Source organism: Nicotiana tabacum, chromosome 16, assembly GCF_000715075.1.
Source record: "Nicotiana tabacum cultivar K326 chromosome 16, ASM71507v2, whole genome shotgun sequence".
Taxonomy (NCBI): Eukaryota; Viridiplantae; Streptophyta; class Magnoliopsida; order Solanales; family Solanaceae; genus Nicotiana; species Nicotiana tabacum.
In genome coordinates this window covers 23,001,606-23,016,172 of record NC_134095.1, presented here as the reverse complement: position 1 = coordinate 23,016,172, position 14,567 = coordinate 23,001,606, and the positions used below count along the sequence as shown (strand labels likewise).

Sequence of the window (14,567 nt, the reverse complement as noted above, 5' to 3'; positions counted from 1 at the left end):
CTACCTCATTCTTGTATTGCTTAAATGCTTCAATTGCTTCATCCTTACTATTAAGCAAATAAATATAACAATATCTAGTGCAATCATCAATAAAAGTAATAAAATACTTTTTTCCACCTCGAGATGGTGTCGACTTCATATCGCAAATGTCAGTATGAATTAAGTCTAAAGAATTTGAATTCCTTTCAACAGACTTATATGGATGTTTTACAAACTTATATTCAACACATATTTGACATTTCGATTTATTACACTCGAATTTAGGCAATACTTCTAAATTAATTAACTTCCGCAAGGTTTTATAATTGACATGTCCTAAACGAATATGCCATAAATCATTTGACTCCAATAAATAAGAAGAAGCTGAAATTTTATTCATATTGTCAACAACCATTACATTGAGTTTGAAAAGGCCCTCCGTGAGGTAGCCTTTTCCAACATACATTTCGTTCTTGCTTACAACAACTTTATCATAAACAAATACACATTTGAATCCATTCTTTACAAGTAAAGAAGTAGAAACTAAATTCTTCCTAATAGTAGGAACATGAAGAACGTTGTTGAGCGTTAACACCTTACCGGAAGTCATCTTTAGGAATATCTTCCCATAACCTTCAATCTTGGCTGTTGCATTATTTCCCATGGAAATTTCTTCTTCGGGACCAGCAGTAGAGTAAGTCGCAAATGCTTCTTTGATAGCACAAACATGTCGAGTGGCTCCGGAGTCAATCCACCACTCCTTCGGATTTCCAACAAGATTGCATTCCGAAAGCATTGCACAAAGATCATCAATGTCATCATTCTTCTCCACTATGTTGGATTGTCCCTTCTTATTATCCTTTTCGGGAGACGACAATCAGGGCTTTTGTGACCAACTTTTCCACAATTGTAGCAGTTGCCCTTAAACTTCTTTTTGTTCTGCTCCTTAGTTTTTCCAGAAGGCCTCTTCCTCTTCTTACTTTTTGGAGCAGTCTCCTCAACGATATTAGCTCCCATAATCATTGAATTTCCATGAGACTTCTTCTCGGCTGTTTTGTTGTCTTCCTCGATCTTTAGACGTATCACAAGATCTTCCAACTTCATTTCTTTGCGTTTGTGCTTCAGATAGTTCTTGAAATCCCTCCACGAAGGAGGCAATTTTTCAATCATAGCAGCTACTTGAAATGCTTCATTCACGACCATACCTTCAGCAATAAGGTCGTGAAAAATAAGTTGAAGCTCCTGAACTTGGGTTCCCACGGTTTTGCTATCTATCATTTTATAGTCTAGAAACTTAGCAACCACGAACTTCTTCAAGCATGCATCTTCTGTCTTGTACTTCTTCTCAAGTGCGTCCCATAATTCTTTCGAAGTATTTATTGCACTATACACATTGTACAAGTCATCCTCTAAAGCACTTAAGATGTAACCTTTGCAAAGAAAATCTGCCTGCTTCCACGCCTCAACAACCATGAACTTTTCATTATCCGGCATGTCCGCAGCAGGAACTGGAGGCTCTTCACTAGTGAATTTCTGCATACCAAGAGTGGTAAGCCAGAAGAATACCCTTTGCTGCTATCCTTTGAAATTGGTTCCAGAAAATTTCCCCGGTTTCTCGGTCGAAGGAATAGCAGTGCGGCTTGACGAGGCTATCGTCGTTGCACCAACAGTCGTAGAAGGAATTCCATTCTCATTTGCCATTTCTTACTGTCAACAACAGAAGAGATCAATTAATGGCAAAACCAAAACAGTAAATAATACTGTAATTAATAAACAGTACGTAATAAAAACAACTTAAGTTTTTATATATTAATTTTTTTTTCAAAAAAACGATGAAATTTTTATATTCTTCAAATCGTTTTCTGAATTTTAATACTCTGATGAAGTTTTTATATCTTCAAATCAGAACAATAAAATTCCGACAGAATACAGAATATAATTAGTAATTTCCTTAAGATTGTTATAAATCTGTATTTCTGTAAATATATTAAATAATAATCTTTCTGAAAACAGAAACAGAAAGTTAGTAGAAATTAAATTCCGAAAACAGTAAACTTCTTCAAAATAAATTCTGGAAAAAAAACGTTGTAGGAACAAATCGAGCCCACTGAATACACAGTGCGTCCTTAAGGAAATTATTCCCCTCAAGTACCCGAGGTTTTGGAATATGTCCTCCCAGGATAGAACGATTTAACTCACCAGTGTATCGGTACCTAAAACTCTGGTGATCGGCGAACCACCCAATGGTCGTAAAACACACTGGAATATTTTGTGCAGAAGAAGAAGAAGAAGATTCAGAAAATTTCGTAAGTAAATATTCTGGGATTTGAAGGTTTATTTATAGCCAACTTGGTGATGTTTCTGAAGAGGTTTGCAACCTTTCAGAACAGTCATGGCTGTTGGAACAGGTGTGACACTCTGAAGAGGTTTGCAACCTTTCAGAACAGTCGTGACTGTTGGAAATTTTTGCGGGAAATTTAAAACGAATTTAAATTAATCCGGGAAAGAAAAGCGGGCCGGACCGGACTAGGTCGCGGGTCATTGGTTATTTCGGATTGAATTTTCTTTAAGTAATTTAATTAAATGTTTGAAAAGAATTTTGTCCAAAAAGATTAATCAATCAATCTTTGACAAATCCAAATCCGAAGTCGAGCCGAGCGACGACGACGCGAGGCTTGCCTTCTTATTAGCTCTTTAAGAGCTAAAAGATGAGCTTCTCTATATAAACACCAAGACTTTCTTTCTTTCTACCAATAAGGGACAAAGTGCATTAGTGAACTCATTCAAAATTTCACTTCCCTCCATTTCTTTCCCACCATTTTCCATTCACCCTTCTTTTGTTATTAAACAAAATCCAACAGAAACGATCATATTATTCTAGCTGTTTTAGCACTTTCATATTCGAAATATCCTTTTGGTTTTCAGATTTTTGGGAACAAAGTTCATATTTCGAGTAGAGGAAGGGCTAATATTTTATACCACGAAGTATACAACATAAGAAAAAATAAAAAACAAAATGTTGTAACAAATGAAGTGCGGTAACCAAAAAAAGGTCAATAATATCCAAGTAGCTGTACACCAAAAGAGAGCCAAACACTGAAAGAAAAAATGGAAAAGGAAAAGGGAAAAGGCTATAGCAAAATATAGGTATTATAATAATGGATAAGAACTAGATTTCATACCTCAAACTAGAGGACTCCCTTTCTCTGATCTTAACGATCTTGAAATAGGAAGCTGTGACACTTTAATAACATTATCTTCCATTACACTACATGAATTCTTACATGAGAAAATAGACTTATTTTTCTTCTTATTCTTCATCCCAAACCCAAAATCATCCTTACTAAAACCACCTAAAAACTTGTTACCTTTTCTTGAGCTCTTTGTGCACTCTTTATAGGCTATCAAAAATGGATCATCTTGCTTATTAAAACCCCTTCTAGATGAACTTCTCAACAGCGGCGGCGGAGGAGGAATTTGTAGGTGGTGGAAAGCTGCACCCTTTGCTTTTTCCGGCACCAGGCACGGCGGTGGTGGAAGTTTTGGTGAAAATCCACCGGTGGCACAATTTTTTGTTGGTGTAATTTTACTGACCCCGGGCTTGTTTCCCAAGAAAAGAGCACATTCCCTTTGGAATGAACCTTATAATTCTTGTTATTAAAGCTACTCATCTTGCAATAAACAAAAATTAAATAAAGTGTTATGATATAATTGAAGTATATATAGAGAGACACAAAAGAGCAGTTATGGGTTTATAATAAAAGGACTTTTCATGTACTCCATGCTCTCTAACCGAAAATATTTCCTATGAATGAAGCAAATAAAACGTGAAGAAAAAAAGTGACTAAATACACATAAATATTTGGTGCAGAAAGATATTTGATAACAGAAAGTGATGATGAAGAATGGCAAAAGGATGAGTAAAAGACTTCAGTTATATATCTTGGTTTTTTTTTTCATGTCTACGTCATGATTAAAAAAAAAGGAGTAGAAAAGTATGACAAAGAAGAAGTTAGGAGAAACATGACAAAGACTTGGAAATGCTAGCTTCACTTGGTAACATGTAATTGTTCTTTATGTATCACAAAGGAAAATAATTTACTTCGAATCTCCTATTTTTACTATATCTAAATGATATCACAATTCTCCACATAAGAAAATAACTAATAAAACTCTTATTTATGATAGTATATACAAAATATAATCTAATTTAACTAGAAACTTTTTAAAAAATATATATTTCTTTATATAATTTTACTAGAATTTTTAGTTGGCATACGTAAAACTAGAGTAACTTTTCTGGTAGGCCTTTCCATGTTTGTGCTTAATTTGGTGTTAGGCGCCTGAGTCTGTTTTAAAAGTATGTTTTGTTAGCTTGGAATTAATGTATTTTGTGGTGGATATAAAAGTTGTTTCTTTATGAGCTTTTGCTATTTTTATAAGCTAGTCATTTCTTTGGTTAATATGTGATGTTGGAAACTAATACTATTTGTTTAAGAGAAATTAAGAGGAGAAGGAATTTAAACGTACTGTTTAATTAATATCTATAATGGTGGCATAAGATAATTTTCTCGTTAACTTCTCTGATTCTTTTTCCTTTTTCCGTTCTAAAGTACTTGAGATATTTTTTACAAACCTTGGTGAATAATATTAAAAATCTCAAGGCAACCCTGACCTATCAGTCAACTAAAGCACACGTAAGTAGGAATATGGGCAACCAATAAAATTTATGTGCCTATTGTATTATTTAAATTAAATTATATGGGGTTATTTTAACATAGATTGTTAAACATATATTTAAAGTACATTTGGGTAATATTTATCTGTCTGGCCGATTTGTTACTTGTTTGAACATGAAGAAAATTCAACAAAGCAACAAAAACAGGAAGTTTAATTTTATTGACAAAGTCCCATACATTCTATTGATTTTCTTGAAGTTAAGCCGCCCTTTTCCATTTTCATAGCAATACATCCATTCAATTAAAATAAATGTTGCAACTTGTAAGATATCCAAGTTAAACAAAACTTGATCTAGCTTGGTCCAAAATATATACTCTATGATTTGATTAGTCATACGCAGCCAAATTCGATATACTAGTAAATATCGAACTTAAGACTAATGACATTAATAGTCACGCTAATTTGATTACTTGTGTGTTTGAAGATTCAAAACGCGTGCTGGAATTTTCTAAACGCATCACTAGGGTTTTTTTTTAAAACTTCATTGTGGAAAAATATAAGACCTAACTGCAAACTAATGTAGCATATAAATATTCAAGAAAAGATGGAAGAATGCCAAATATGCAAAAAGGGAAAAGTCATAGCGGAAGTATGACAAAACTTACAGAAATAAAAAGGCATTATTTTATCACAATAAAATACACTTCAAAAACAAATCAAGGACATATACCTTTATGTGAGGCTTAAAGAAAGAGTGATTGTATATTCGACTAATTAAAATGCAGCCGACTATTTAATCTCTTGAGGTTGAAAAATACTATCCCTTTTCATCTATAGAGAATCTCCTTAACCTAACATTTTCGGGTAGTTCGAAAATTTTAGTAATTCATTTGGTCGACAAAATTATTCTCTAACCAAAACTTTCGATGGTTCTTTTATTATTTTTTTGGTTTAACTAGTCGTTAGTATGGTTTTATATTGCTCTAAGCATATATTATTTGCGTCAAATACAAGATAAGATATGTTCAATGATTAGAAACATATAGAGCTGGTCAAATATCAATATTGGTGGACAGAGGCAAGACTCAAACGTGTCGGATCTATCGAAAGCAACCTATCTACCTTCAAGGTAGGAGTAAGGTCTGCTTACACACTAGCCTTCTCAAACTCCACTCATGAGATTATACTGATTTTTTTTTTGTAGAGCCAAAGACTCAAACTTGGTTCTTGTCATCGATCAAATGGTCCGTTAATGCACTTGTTTGACCCAAAATTTAGATCTAGGTTTAAGCAATTAGATTTTTTAATAAAACAGAGTTAATCTTAGCTAATATTAATATCCAAAAGATATATTAACAGATTTTATAGTGACATATCACAGATATTATCTGTGTAGCAATAAATGACGACAATACTGCTATATTCAATGATCCAAAAATAAAGGAGGTAGCATTAAATAACAATAAATAGCGATGAATGGCATATAAGTAAATAAAAGCATGTGAGTCACCTGAAAAGAATGAGATTCTTTGATATTCTTTCTGACAATGATAAATGATTGATTTTGATTATTCGTATTCTCCTTGGATCATGGGAGAAAAGTTAGATTACGATTTGAAGAAAAGATATATTTTGTATGTGTATAATAAAGTAAGAATCTTTAGAGAATGACAATGTGTTATTTTTTTTTGCAATGAGTGACCAGTCCCTCCTATAGGTACATATCTTTCTATTTATAAGGATACATGGGCCATAGAAACCCTAATGTACAGATCCGAGGAATATTCATTGAAATATTCTCTTTAAAGTCTTATTTCTAAAACTAGTTACTACTATGCTAAAGGGAGTACTCGTCCTCGTCCTCGACCTCACCTTTATCCTTCGTTGACATCAGATTGATGACACGTGGTAGCCTTCGAAGGCTTTATTAATATTGATTAAGCTCACATATAATTATGATAATTTTTTAGCCCATACAGTTTATCCCTCCACTTGTTGAGGGCAAGTTCAATGAGCGGATAAAAGCGGTCATGGTTGTCTTCGTGGGCGAGTTCGTTGAGCGAATAACAACAGTCATGATTGTTGTGGCAAACAAGCGACGTGGCTCTTTGTGGACCGCATATTTCAAACCCTTAAATTTTCCGGGTGATTTACTAGAACCATCTGCTCCAAGAAAAGAAATGACTTTATGCGTCATGATGATGCCGATTCCCGATGCATTGCATCGATTCACGCGTAACCTTTTATCGGCTCTGCCATTTCGATTCTAGTGCCAATTATGATGAACCATTTCGGGTTCGGTGCCTTAATCTTTATAAATAGGGATTGTTTCCTCATTACTCAAACTTTACTTTCTTTCATATCATCCTTGCTCTACATAACATCCATTGCTTTTCTTGAGTCTTCTTTGCCTTCTGAGCCTTAACTTTCTTTCACACTCTCATCTTCATATAAATATCATAACCATGTCTAAACTTCCTTCTAATATTGATGAAAAGAGCCACACCATTCCTTTGGCTGTTATATTCCCTACTCACAGGGAGGAGGTCATCGCCGCCGTTGAGGATCAAACTCTTCCTTCAGTGGAGGAGATCATCCACCGTAGCCCGATGCTAGGTCCGATTTTCAACAATCGCCGGATGTGATGACTGAAAAATTTCAGTCGTTAATGATGTCTAAACACTTGGCTGAATTCAAAGCCAAGTTTGGTCTTCCCAGCTAGGTAGAATTAATCCCCGCTGGTGAGGACGAAGTGCATGTTCACTGTCCTGGGTATTGTGCTCTATATGCCTACCCGTTCACCATTGGCTACTCGTTCCCCTTCCTCCCGCTAGTAGAGGAGTTTTGCTGATATTTACGGTATTTGCCCTTTTCAGCTTGCCCCCTATGTTTACAAGGTCATCAAGATGCTATCAAAGTTCATCGAACTTGCCGGGGTCGAGGTCACGGTGCAACACTTGGTGCATCTGTTCGCACCCAGCTACTGTAGAGTGATGATGTTGAACCTTCTACATCGTGGGGCCAAGTGTTTGGTGGTGAAGATGGATGATAAAGGTAGTCGGCAGTTCTAGCTCGACTACTTCTTTGTCAAGACCGAGGCCAATGCGGCTAATGTCGATGGCTTTCTTGAGGCCTGGAACCATACATGTAAGTGTTCATGTTTAGCTTTTACCCTTTCAAGTAATTTTGTTCATTTCAAGTTGGTCGAGTAATCCTTTTTTTCTTGCAGCCACTAGTCGTCCTCCTCCTTTGGTGACACATTTCGTCAATTGGGTTATACATGTTCTCTCCTATACCATGGGGATTCGTGATTGGCCGAGCTTCTTTCAGAAGTTCAGACCAGCCCTTCCCTCGATAGGTAATCTCCTTTTTTCTGGTCGTTATCATGTTTATGTTGGCTTGTGTCATTGTAAACTCTTACGCTTATTTTTTTAAGGTTCAGCCAGGGGGGAAACAAGAAGGAACGGGGTGCCCGTGCCCACATTTAGAAGGAGAAGGACCACTACGTTGTCCGCTTCTGCCTCCGCCACTGTTTCGGCTGTTGTGCCATCTGCCTCCGCCCCCGTCTCAGCTGCTGCACTCTCTCCTCCCTCATTTTCACTTATCAATAAAGATGACGAAGTCTCTCCCCATGACGAGGACCTAAGGCCCCGCAAAAGAAAGGCTGTGGATGTAGGAGGGGGAGTTCCTTTGTCCATCGACTCAGCAAAAGGTAAATTCACACTTCGGAAGACGGCGATGATACACGTTGGGATAAAATTGAGGCGACCTCCGAGGGCCCACAACTGGAAGAGGATGATGAGGGCGTGGCTCTGTGCCCTAAGGAGGAGATGATTGTGGAGAGGATGCTTAGTGTTAGCTTCGTGCCCAGAGGTCAACAAGAGGCTTCATCTTCCAGGCCGGCAGCGGATGTTTCTCTGGGTGACGAGGACAAAGGAAAGGACGTCATCGATGAGGGCGATGAGTCAGGTTCCGACATTGATCCTGGTGATCTTAGGATGATCGATTAGGGACTTACTCAGATCAAGGTGAGGATAGATAGAGGCTCAAGGGCCATCACGATCCTAAGGAGGTGGTCTCCGCTCTCGGTCCTCTTTGCTCCGACGCTGAGGGTGTAGCCCTCAAGGAGATAATTGACAGTACCCTATCAAAGAACATTGTCGGTCTTGCTCTCAGGGTTAGTATGGCTGTTTTTCATTCTTTTTCCTTTGTCTTAACTCGTTTCTAAGTTTTAACTTTTGCCTTTTCTTTAATTTGCAGACGATAATTCTGGAAATTGAGAGTTCTGGGAAGGAAAAGAGACAGAAAGAAATTTATATGAAGTCGAAGGGTAAGTACGAAGAGTACTGTGGAAAGTACTAGGACCTTCAGAGGCAGTTCCACTAGGGGGACGAAGAACAGCTGAAGAAGAAAGACGAGGAGTTAATAGCGGCCGTGGAGAGGCTCAACATTCTCGAGGGAGCTCTTATTAGAAAAGAGGAGGAGCTTGAGCTGAGTAAGGGCATGGAAGCCTAATGTAGGGACCTCCAGAATCAGGTGGACCAACTGCAAGGCCAGTTGGATGGGTGTCAGTTTCAAGTAGACGCTCTCTGGGGGGGTTGCTGAGAAGTAACAGATGCTCGAGCAGGCGGAGTCTTCCCGACTAGATGCTCGGAGAAAGGTTTAAATTCTTGAGCTGGCGAATAGGACTCTCTATTCTAAGCGGGATAATGCTCTGTCAATGTCCAGGGCTAAAGAGAACCGGCTTGAGGAGAAGATTGGAGAGTTGGATAAGGAAAACTCCAAGATGCAAGATCGAGTTGCTGCTCTTGAGGCCGAGAAGGACCAACTACTTGTGCGACCCTCTACGTCTAATGCATCTGAGTATCCTAATATTCCTCGAGAGTTATACGAGGAGTGGATCTATGCTGAAGCCCGGCTGGATGTGATCCACGATTTGAATAAGGTGGGCTTTATTTCTAAGATGGCCCTCAAGGATGTTCGAGTTAAAGCTCTTGACACTAGGCTCGCTTGTGATTATAATCTTGCCACGCCTCAGCCTAATTCTGAGGATGATGAGGATGAGGGTCTAGATCGGCTTGCAGATAGTGCTTGGTATGACTCCGCATACGGCCAAGGCGAGGATAGACATAGCGTCGGAGGCATGGATGGTGATGGCCACTAGTTTTTGTTTTAACTTCTTGTGTATTTTTGTTGGCGTTTTTGAGCACTCTTGTAAAAGCTCTTCATCTGAATATCAAAGTTGACTTTTTTACACAAACCTTTTTCATTCCTATGTTTTGTTTCTGTACTTGCATGTTTTACTTCTATACTTGTGTATTTTGCTTATGTACTTGCACGTTTTACTTCTGTACTTGCATATTTTTCTTCTGTACTTGCACGTTTTGCTTTTTTATTCTTTTTGTTGTTATCCTCTAGGTGGTTGTAGCCTTTGGGCCAAATAGCCGTAGGCCGTATTGGCCCTTTTGTTCAAATAAGTCGAGTATATCTCTTAGTTGTATGGCCAAGGGCCAATAGGTATTTTTCGATTTGATCAAACACCCCTTTAAGTTGAGTCGTGGCCGAGGGCCGATAGGTGTTTTCGAGCTAGTTGAACGTACCTTTAGATTAAGTTGAGGCTAGGGGATGATAGGTGTTATTCGATTTGGTCGAACGTACCTTTAAGTTAGGTCGAGGCCAGTGCCAATAGGTGTTGTTCAAGCTGGTCGAATATACCTTTATGTTAGGTTGAGGTCAATGGCCAATTGTATTGTTCGAGTTGGTCGAACGTAACTTTAACTTAAGTCGAGGCTAGGGGCTGACAGGTGTTGTTCGAGCTGGTCGAACGTACCTTTAAGTTAGGTCGAGGCCAGGGGCTGATAGGTGTTGTTCGAGCTGGTCGAGCGTACCTTTAGGTTAGTCGTGGTCGAGGACGATAGGTGTTGTTCGAGCTGGTCGCACGTACCATTTTGGAGAGTAGTTTTGACAGACGTGCATCTTTATTATTTCAATGTTGTTGTTTCAATTACATTATTTTCACCCTTAGGCGATCTGGAGAAAATTAGAAGTTTTGGATGTTGGCTGGCATCCCCGTCCCAATATATCTAGTCCCTTTATTGTTTGACTTGGAGATTCTTGAGGAGTCTGGCAATGAAAGTATAAGCCCTCTCGTTCATTCCAACTTGAGGTGTCCCGCTCGTTGCCTCGCTAAAAATTTCCTTGAGAAAACCCATTGGGACAAAACTCAAGTGAGGAAAAAAGAGTGCAAATTACAGGGCATTTCTTGTTTCTTAGAAGTTGAAGTACTTGAGATGGCTGATATTCCAATTGTTTGGTAGGTGCTTCTCTTCCATAGCTTCTAATTAAAACAATCCCTTGTCTGCTTTGCCTATAATTTTGTACGATCTGTCACAGTTGGTTCCCAACTTGCCTTCTCGTGGATCCTTGTTTGCTTGGATTTTGGCTTTGAGTACGTAGTCCTCGATCTTGAGCAATCGAGCCTTTGATTTTTTGTTGTAGTAGCATTCTACTTGTTGTTCATGAGCGACCATTCTTATGTATGCCATGTTTCTCGCTCTTCGACCTCGCCGAGATCTTGTTTCTTATTCTCATCATTACTGTTGTTGCTTTTTCGACTGGTATAACTGCTTCTGTTTCATAGACTAAGGAGTAAGGTGTCTCTCATGTGCTTGTCTTCGGGGTAGTTCTATGCGCCCATAATACTTCTGGGAGTATTTCCAGCCACAGTCCCTTTGCCTCTTCAAGTTTCTTCTTCATGATGTTTAGTATTAACTTATTGGAGGATTTTATTTGTCTGTTGCCAGTTGGGTGTTAAGGAGTTGAAAATATTTTTTAATATGCCATTTTTCGAAGAACACAGTGGTTTTTCTTCCCGTGATCTAGGGCCCGTTGTCACAACTTATTTCTTTAGGTAGGCCGAATCGAAAAATGATGTTTTTCCATATGAAAGTGATTACCTCTTGCTCATGAACTTGGGAGAATGCCCTTGCTTCTGCCCATTTAGAGAAATAGTTAGTTAAAACTAAAGAAATCTTACATTACCTCATCCCACCGGAAGTGGACCCACAATATCCATTCGCCACTTAATAAATAGCCATGGAGAGGTGACCGAATGGAGGTTTTTGCCTGCTTGGTGGATTATTGGGGCGTACTTCTAATACTGCTCACCTCTTCACGAATTCTGAGGCATCATTCTTGATGGTGGTCTAATAATACCCAGCCCGTATGAGACACCTGACGAGTGCTCCACGGTGACCTTCATATACGTCCTCGAGAACGCATTGGGTTTGGTTTGGGCTAAGAATTTTGCCAAAGGACCGACGCACGTTCTTTTGTATAAGTCGTTGTAAAGGAGGCTATATCTAGCGGCTTGCATTCTTAGCTTTTTAGCTTCCTTTTTGTCATTTGTGAGGATGCCGCCCTACAAATAAGTAATAATACAATTGCGCAAGTCCCAAGTTAAATTTACAGATTTTACCTCAATTTGGTCTAATGATGAGTTGAGGAGATGGACTATGCTCTTGTCCTCGACCGTTATGCTTTTTGTGGCAGCGTCCAATTTGGTGAGGGCATTTGCTTTGATGTTTTGAGTTCGTGGGATTTGGTCTAGCTGGCATTCGTTAAAATTGGGAAGAAATTTGAAGATCTCAGATTGATATTTTTGCAACCTTTGTTCTTTGATTTGGAAAGTCCTTGTAACTTGGTTGACTACTAGCTGAGAATCACAACGGAGTTTCAGCCACTTCTCCCCATATTTGAGTGCTAGTCTTAACCCTACAATTATGGCCTCATACTCGGCCTCGTTGTTAGTCATATCCGTGCATCTTATGGACTGGAAAAATAATTCATGGGTGGGGACCTCGAGTAGGAGTCCTAGTCCGGACCCGGAAGCATTAGATGCACCATCGATGTATAGGACCCAGAGGTACTGTGTTTGAAGAGAAGCTTGAGCGGCTTCCGTCACGGCCTCAAACATTACTTTTGCGCTATAGTTTGCAACGAAGTCGGCCAGCACTTAAATCGACTGATATGTGATGTCTCGTTCTCACTTAAATCGATGGCCTATTTGGCCAGCCTTCCTGACAGTTTGGTTTATGTAAAATGCTTCTTAAAGGAAAAACGGTGATGACCGAGATAGGTTGGCACTGAAAATAGGTCTAAGCTTTCGTGAAGCTACGACCAGGGCCAGGGCCAATTTCTCGAGGTGTGGATTCCTCATCTCGGCATCGACAAGTGTTTTACTGATATAATAAAAAGGATATTGCGTACCTTTATTTTCTCGAACTAGGACCACACTTACTACTAGATCGGAGACGGCTAGGTAGACGAGGAGCTGCTTCCAAGGCTCGGGCTTCAAGAGCAAGGGTGGTGATGACAAGTACGCTTTCAGTTCCCGCAGTGATTGTACGCACTCGGTAGTCCACTCGAGGATGTTATCCTTTTTTAGTACGCCGAAAAACATGTGACTTCTATCGGACGACCGCGAGATGAATCTAGATAAGGCGGCAATTCGACTGATCAATCTTTGGACTTGTTTCTTAGTAGTCAATTGCTCATGTATCCCGTCGATAGCCTTAATTTGATCTGGTTTGACCTCAATTCCTTGTTGTGATACTAAGAAGCCCAAAACTTTTCCTGAGGCTATGCCAAACACGCATTTCTCAGGGTTTAGTTTCAGTCCGTACTATCTTAGTATATCAAAAGCTTCCTTTAGGTGGTCGATATGATCCTCTACCTTCACGTATTTGACCAACATGTCGACCTTCATGGTTTTACCGAGTTGGTCTTTGAACATTTTTGTGACCAACCTTTGATAGGTAGCCCCTGCGTTTTTCAATCTAAACGACATGACCCTATAACAATATGTTCCCCTGTATGTGATAAACGTAGTTTTCTCTTGGTCTTCTTCATCCATGAGTATTTGGTTGTAACCTGAGTATGCGTCCAAAAAACTTAATAGTTCATGCCCTACCGTTGTGTCTATGAGTTGGTCGATATGTGGCAACGGGAATGAATATTTCGGGCATTATTTGTTTAGGTCTGTGAAGTCCACACACATCCTCCATTTTCGATTTTTCTTTTTGACCATCACTATATTGGCAATCCATTTAGGGTACTTCGATTACCTGATATAGTCGTTTGCCAATAACTTTTCTACTTCCTCGTGGACGGCCTCATTGATGATAGGGTTGAACTTTTGTCGAACCTACCTTACCAGGGGATAGAAAGGGTCGACGTTCAGTTTGTGTGTGGCGATCTCTTTGGGGATGCCTGGAATCTCTGCAAGACTAAAGGCAAATTAATCTATGTTAGTTATTAAGAATTGACTAAATTTACCTGGTACTCGGAGTTTGCAGCCGATGTAGGCCTTTTTACTGAGGTCATTATGGTCTAATTGGATAGGTTCGAGGGCTTCTAAGGTCGATTTTGCGGCTTCGGCCATCTCAGGGTCCATAATGACTTCCTTGGCTTCATCTTGTGGCGACCTCGGTACTACTGATTGTTATGCTTCTTTTTCCTTATCTTTCTTTTGTTGGGTGGTTATGTTGTCCATGTCAATTCGGTAGCATTCTCAGGACGTGCGTTGTTCCCCTCGTATGCTAAATATTCCCTAAGTTGTTAGAAATTTGATCACTTGGTACAAGCTGGAGGGGACGACTCTCATGGGGTGTTGATAAGTTAGGATTTTAACGTGTTTATGCCCCTACTTGCCTATGTTTTTAATATAAATTGCTACAAATTAGTTCCAAAATGCTCACAAGTTGTGCTTGATTGCAGGTTTGATCGACAAAGTGATGAAATGTCAAAGATCGGCTCAAAAAGGAGTGAAACCTGCTCAAATACCAAAGACCAAGAAAATTAAAGAAAAAAAGGGGCTAGTGCGGACCGCACAACAGTGACCGCGGCCG

The 14,567-nt window shown here is 39.2% G+C and overlaps 1 protein-coding gene across 1 annotated transcript; it reads right to left on the bottom strand.

Moving 5' to 3' along the window:
- Nucleotides 1–361: 361 nt before the first annotated feature.
- On the bottom strand, nt 362–3,912 carry LOC142170653 (uncharacterized). The gene is made up of 2 exons (XM_075232641.1): nt 3,162–3,912; nt 362–1,686 (listed from the first exon to the last, which is right to left on the bottom strand). Exon 2 carries the CDS (start codon nt 1,516–1,518, stop codon nt 811–813), a length of 708 nt encoding a protein of 235 aa, XP_075088742.1. The 5' UTR covers nt 1,519–1,686; nt 3,162–3,912; the 3' UTR covers nt 362–810.
- Nucleotides 3,913–14,567: the final 10,655 nt, after the last annotated feature.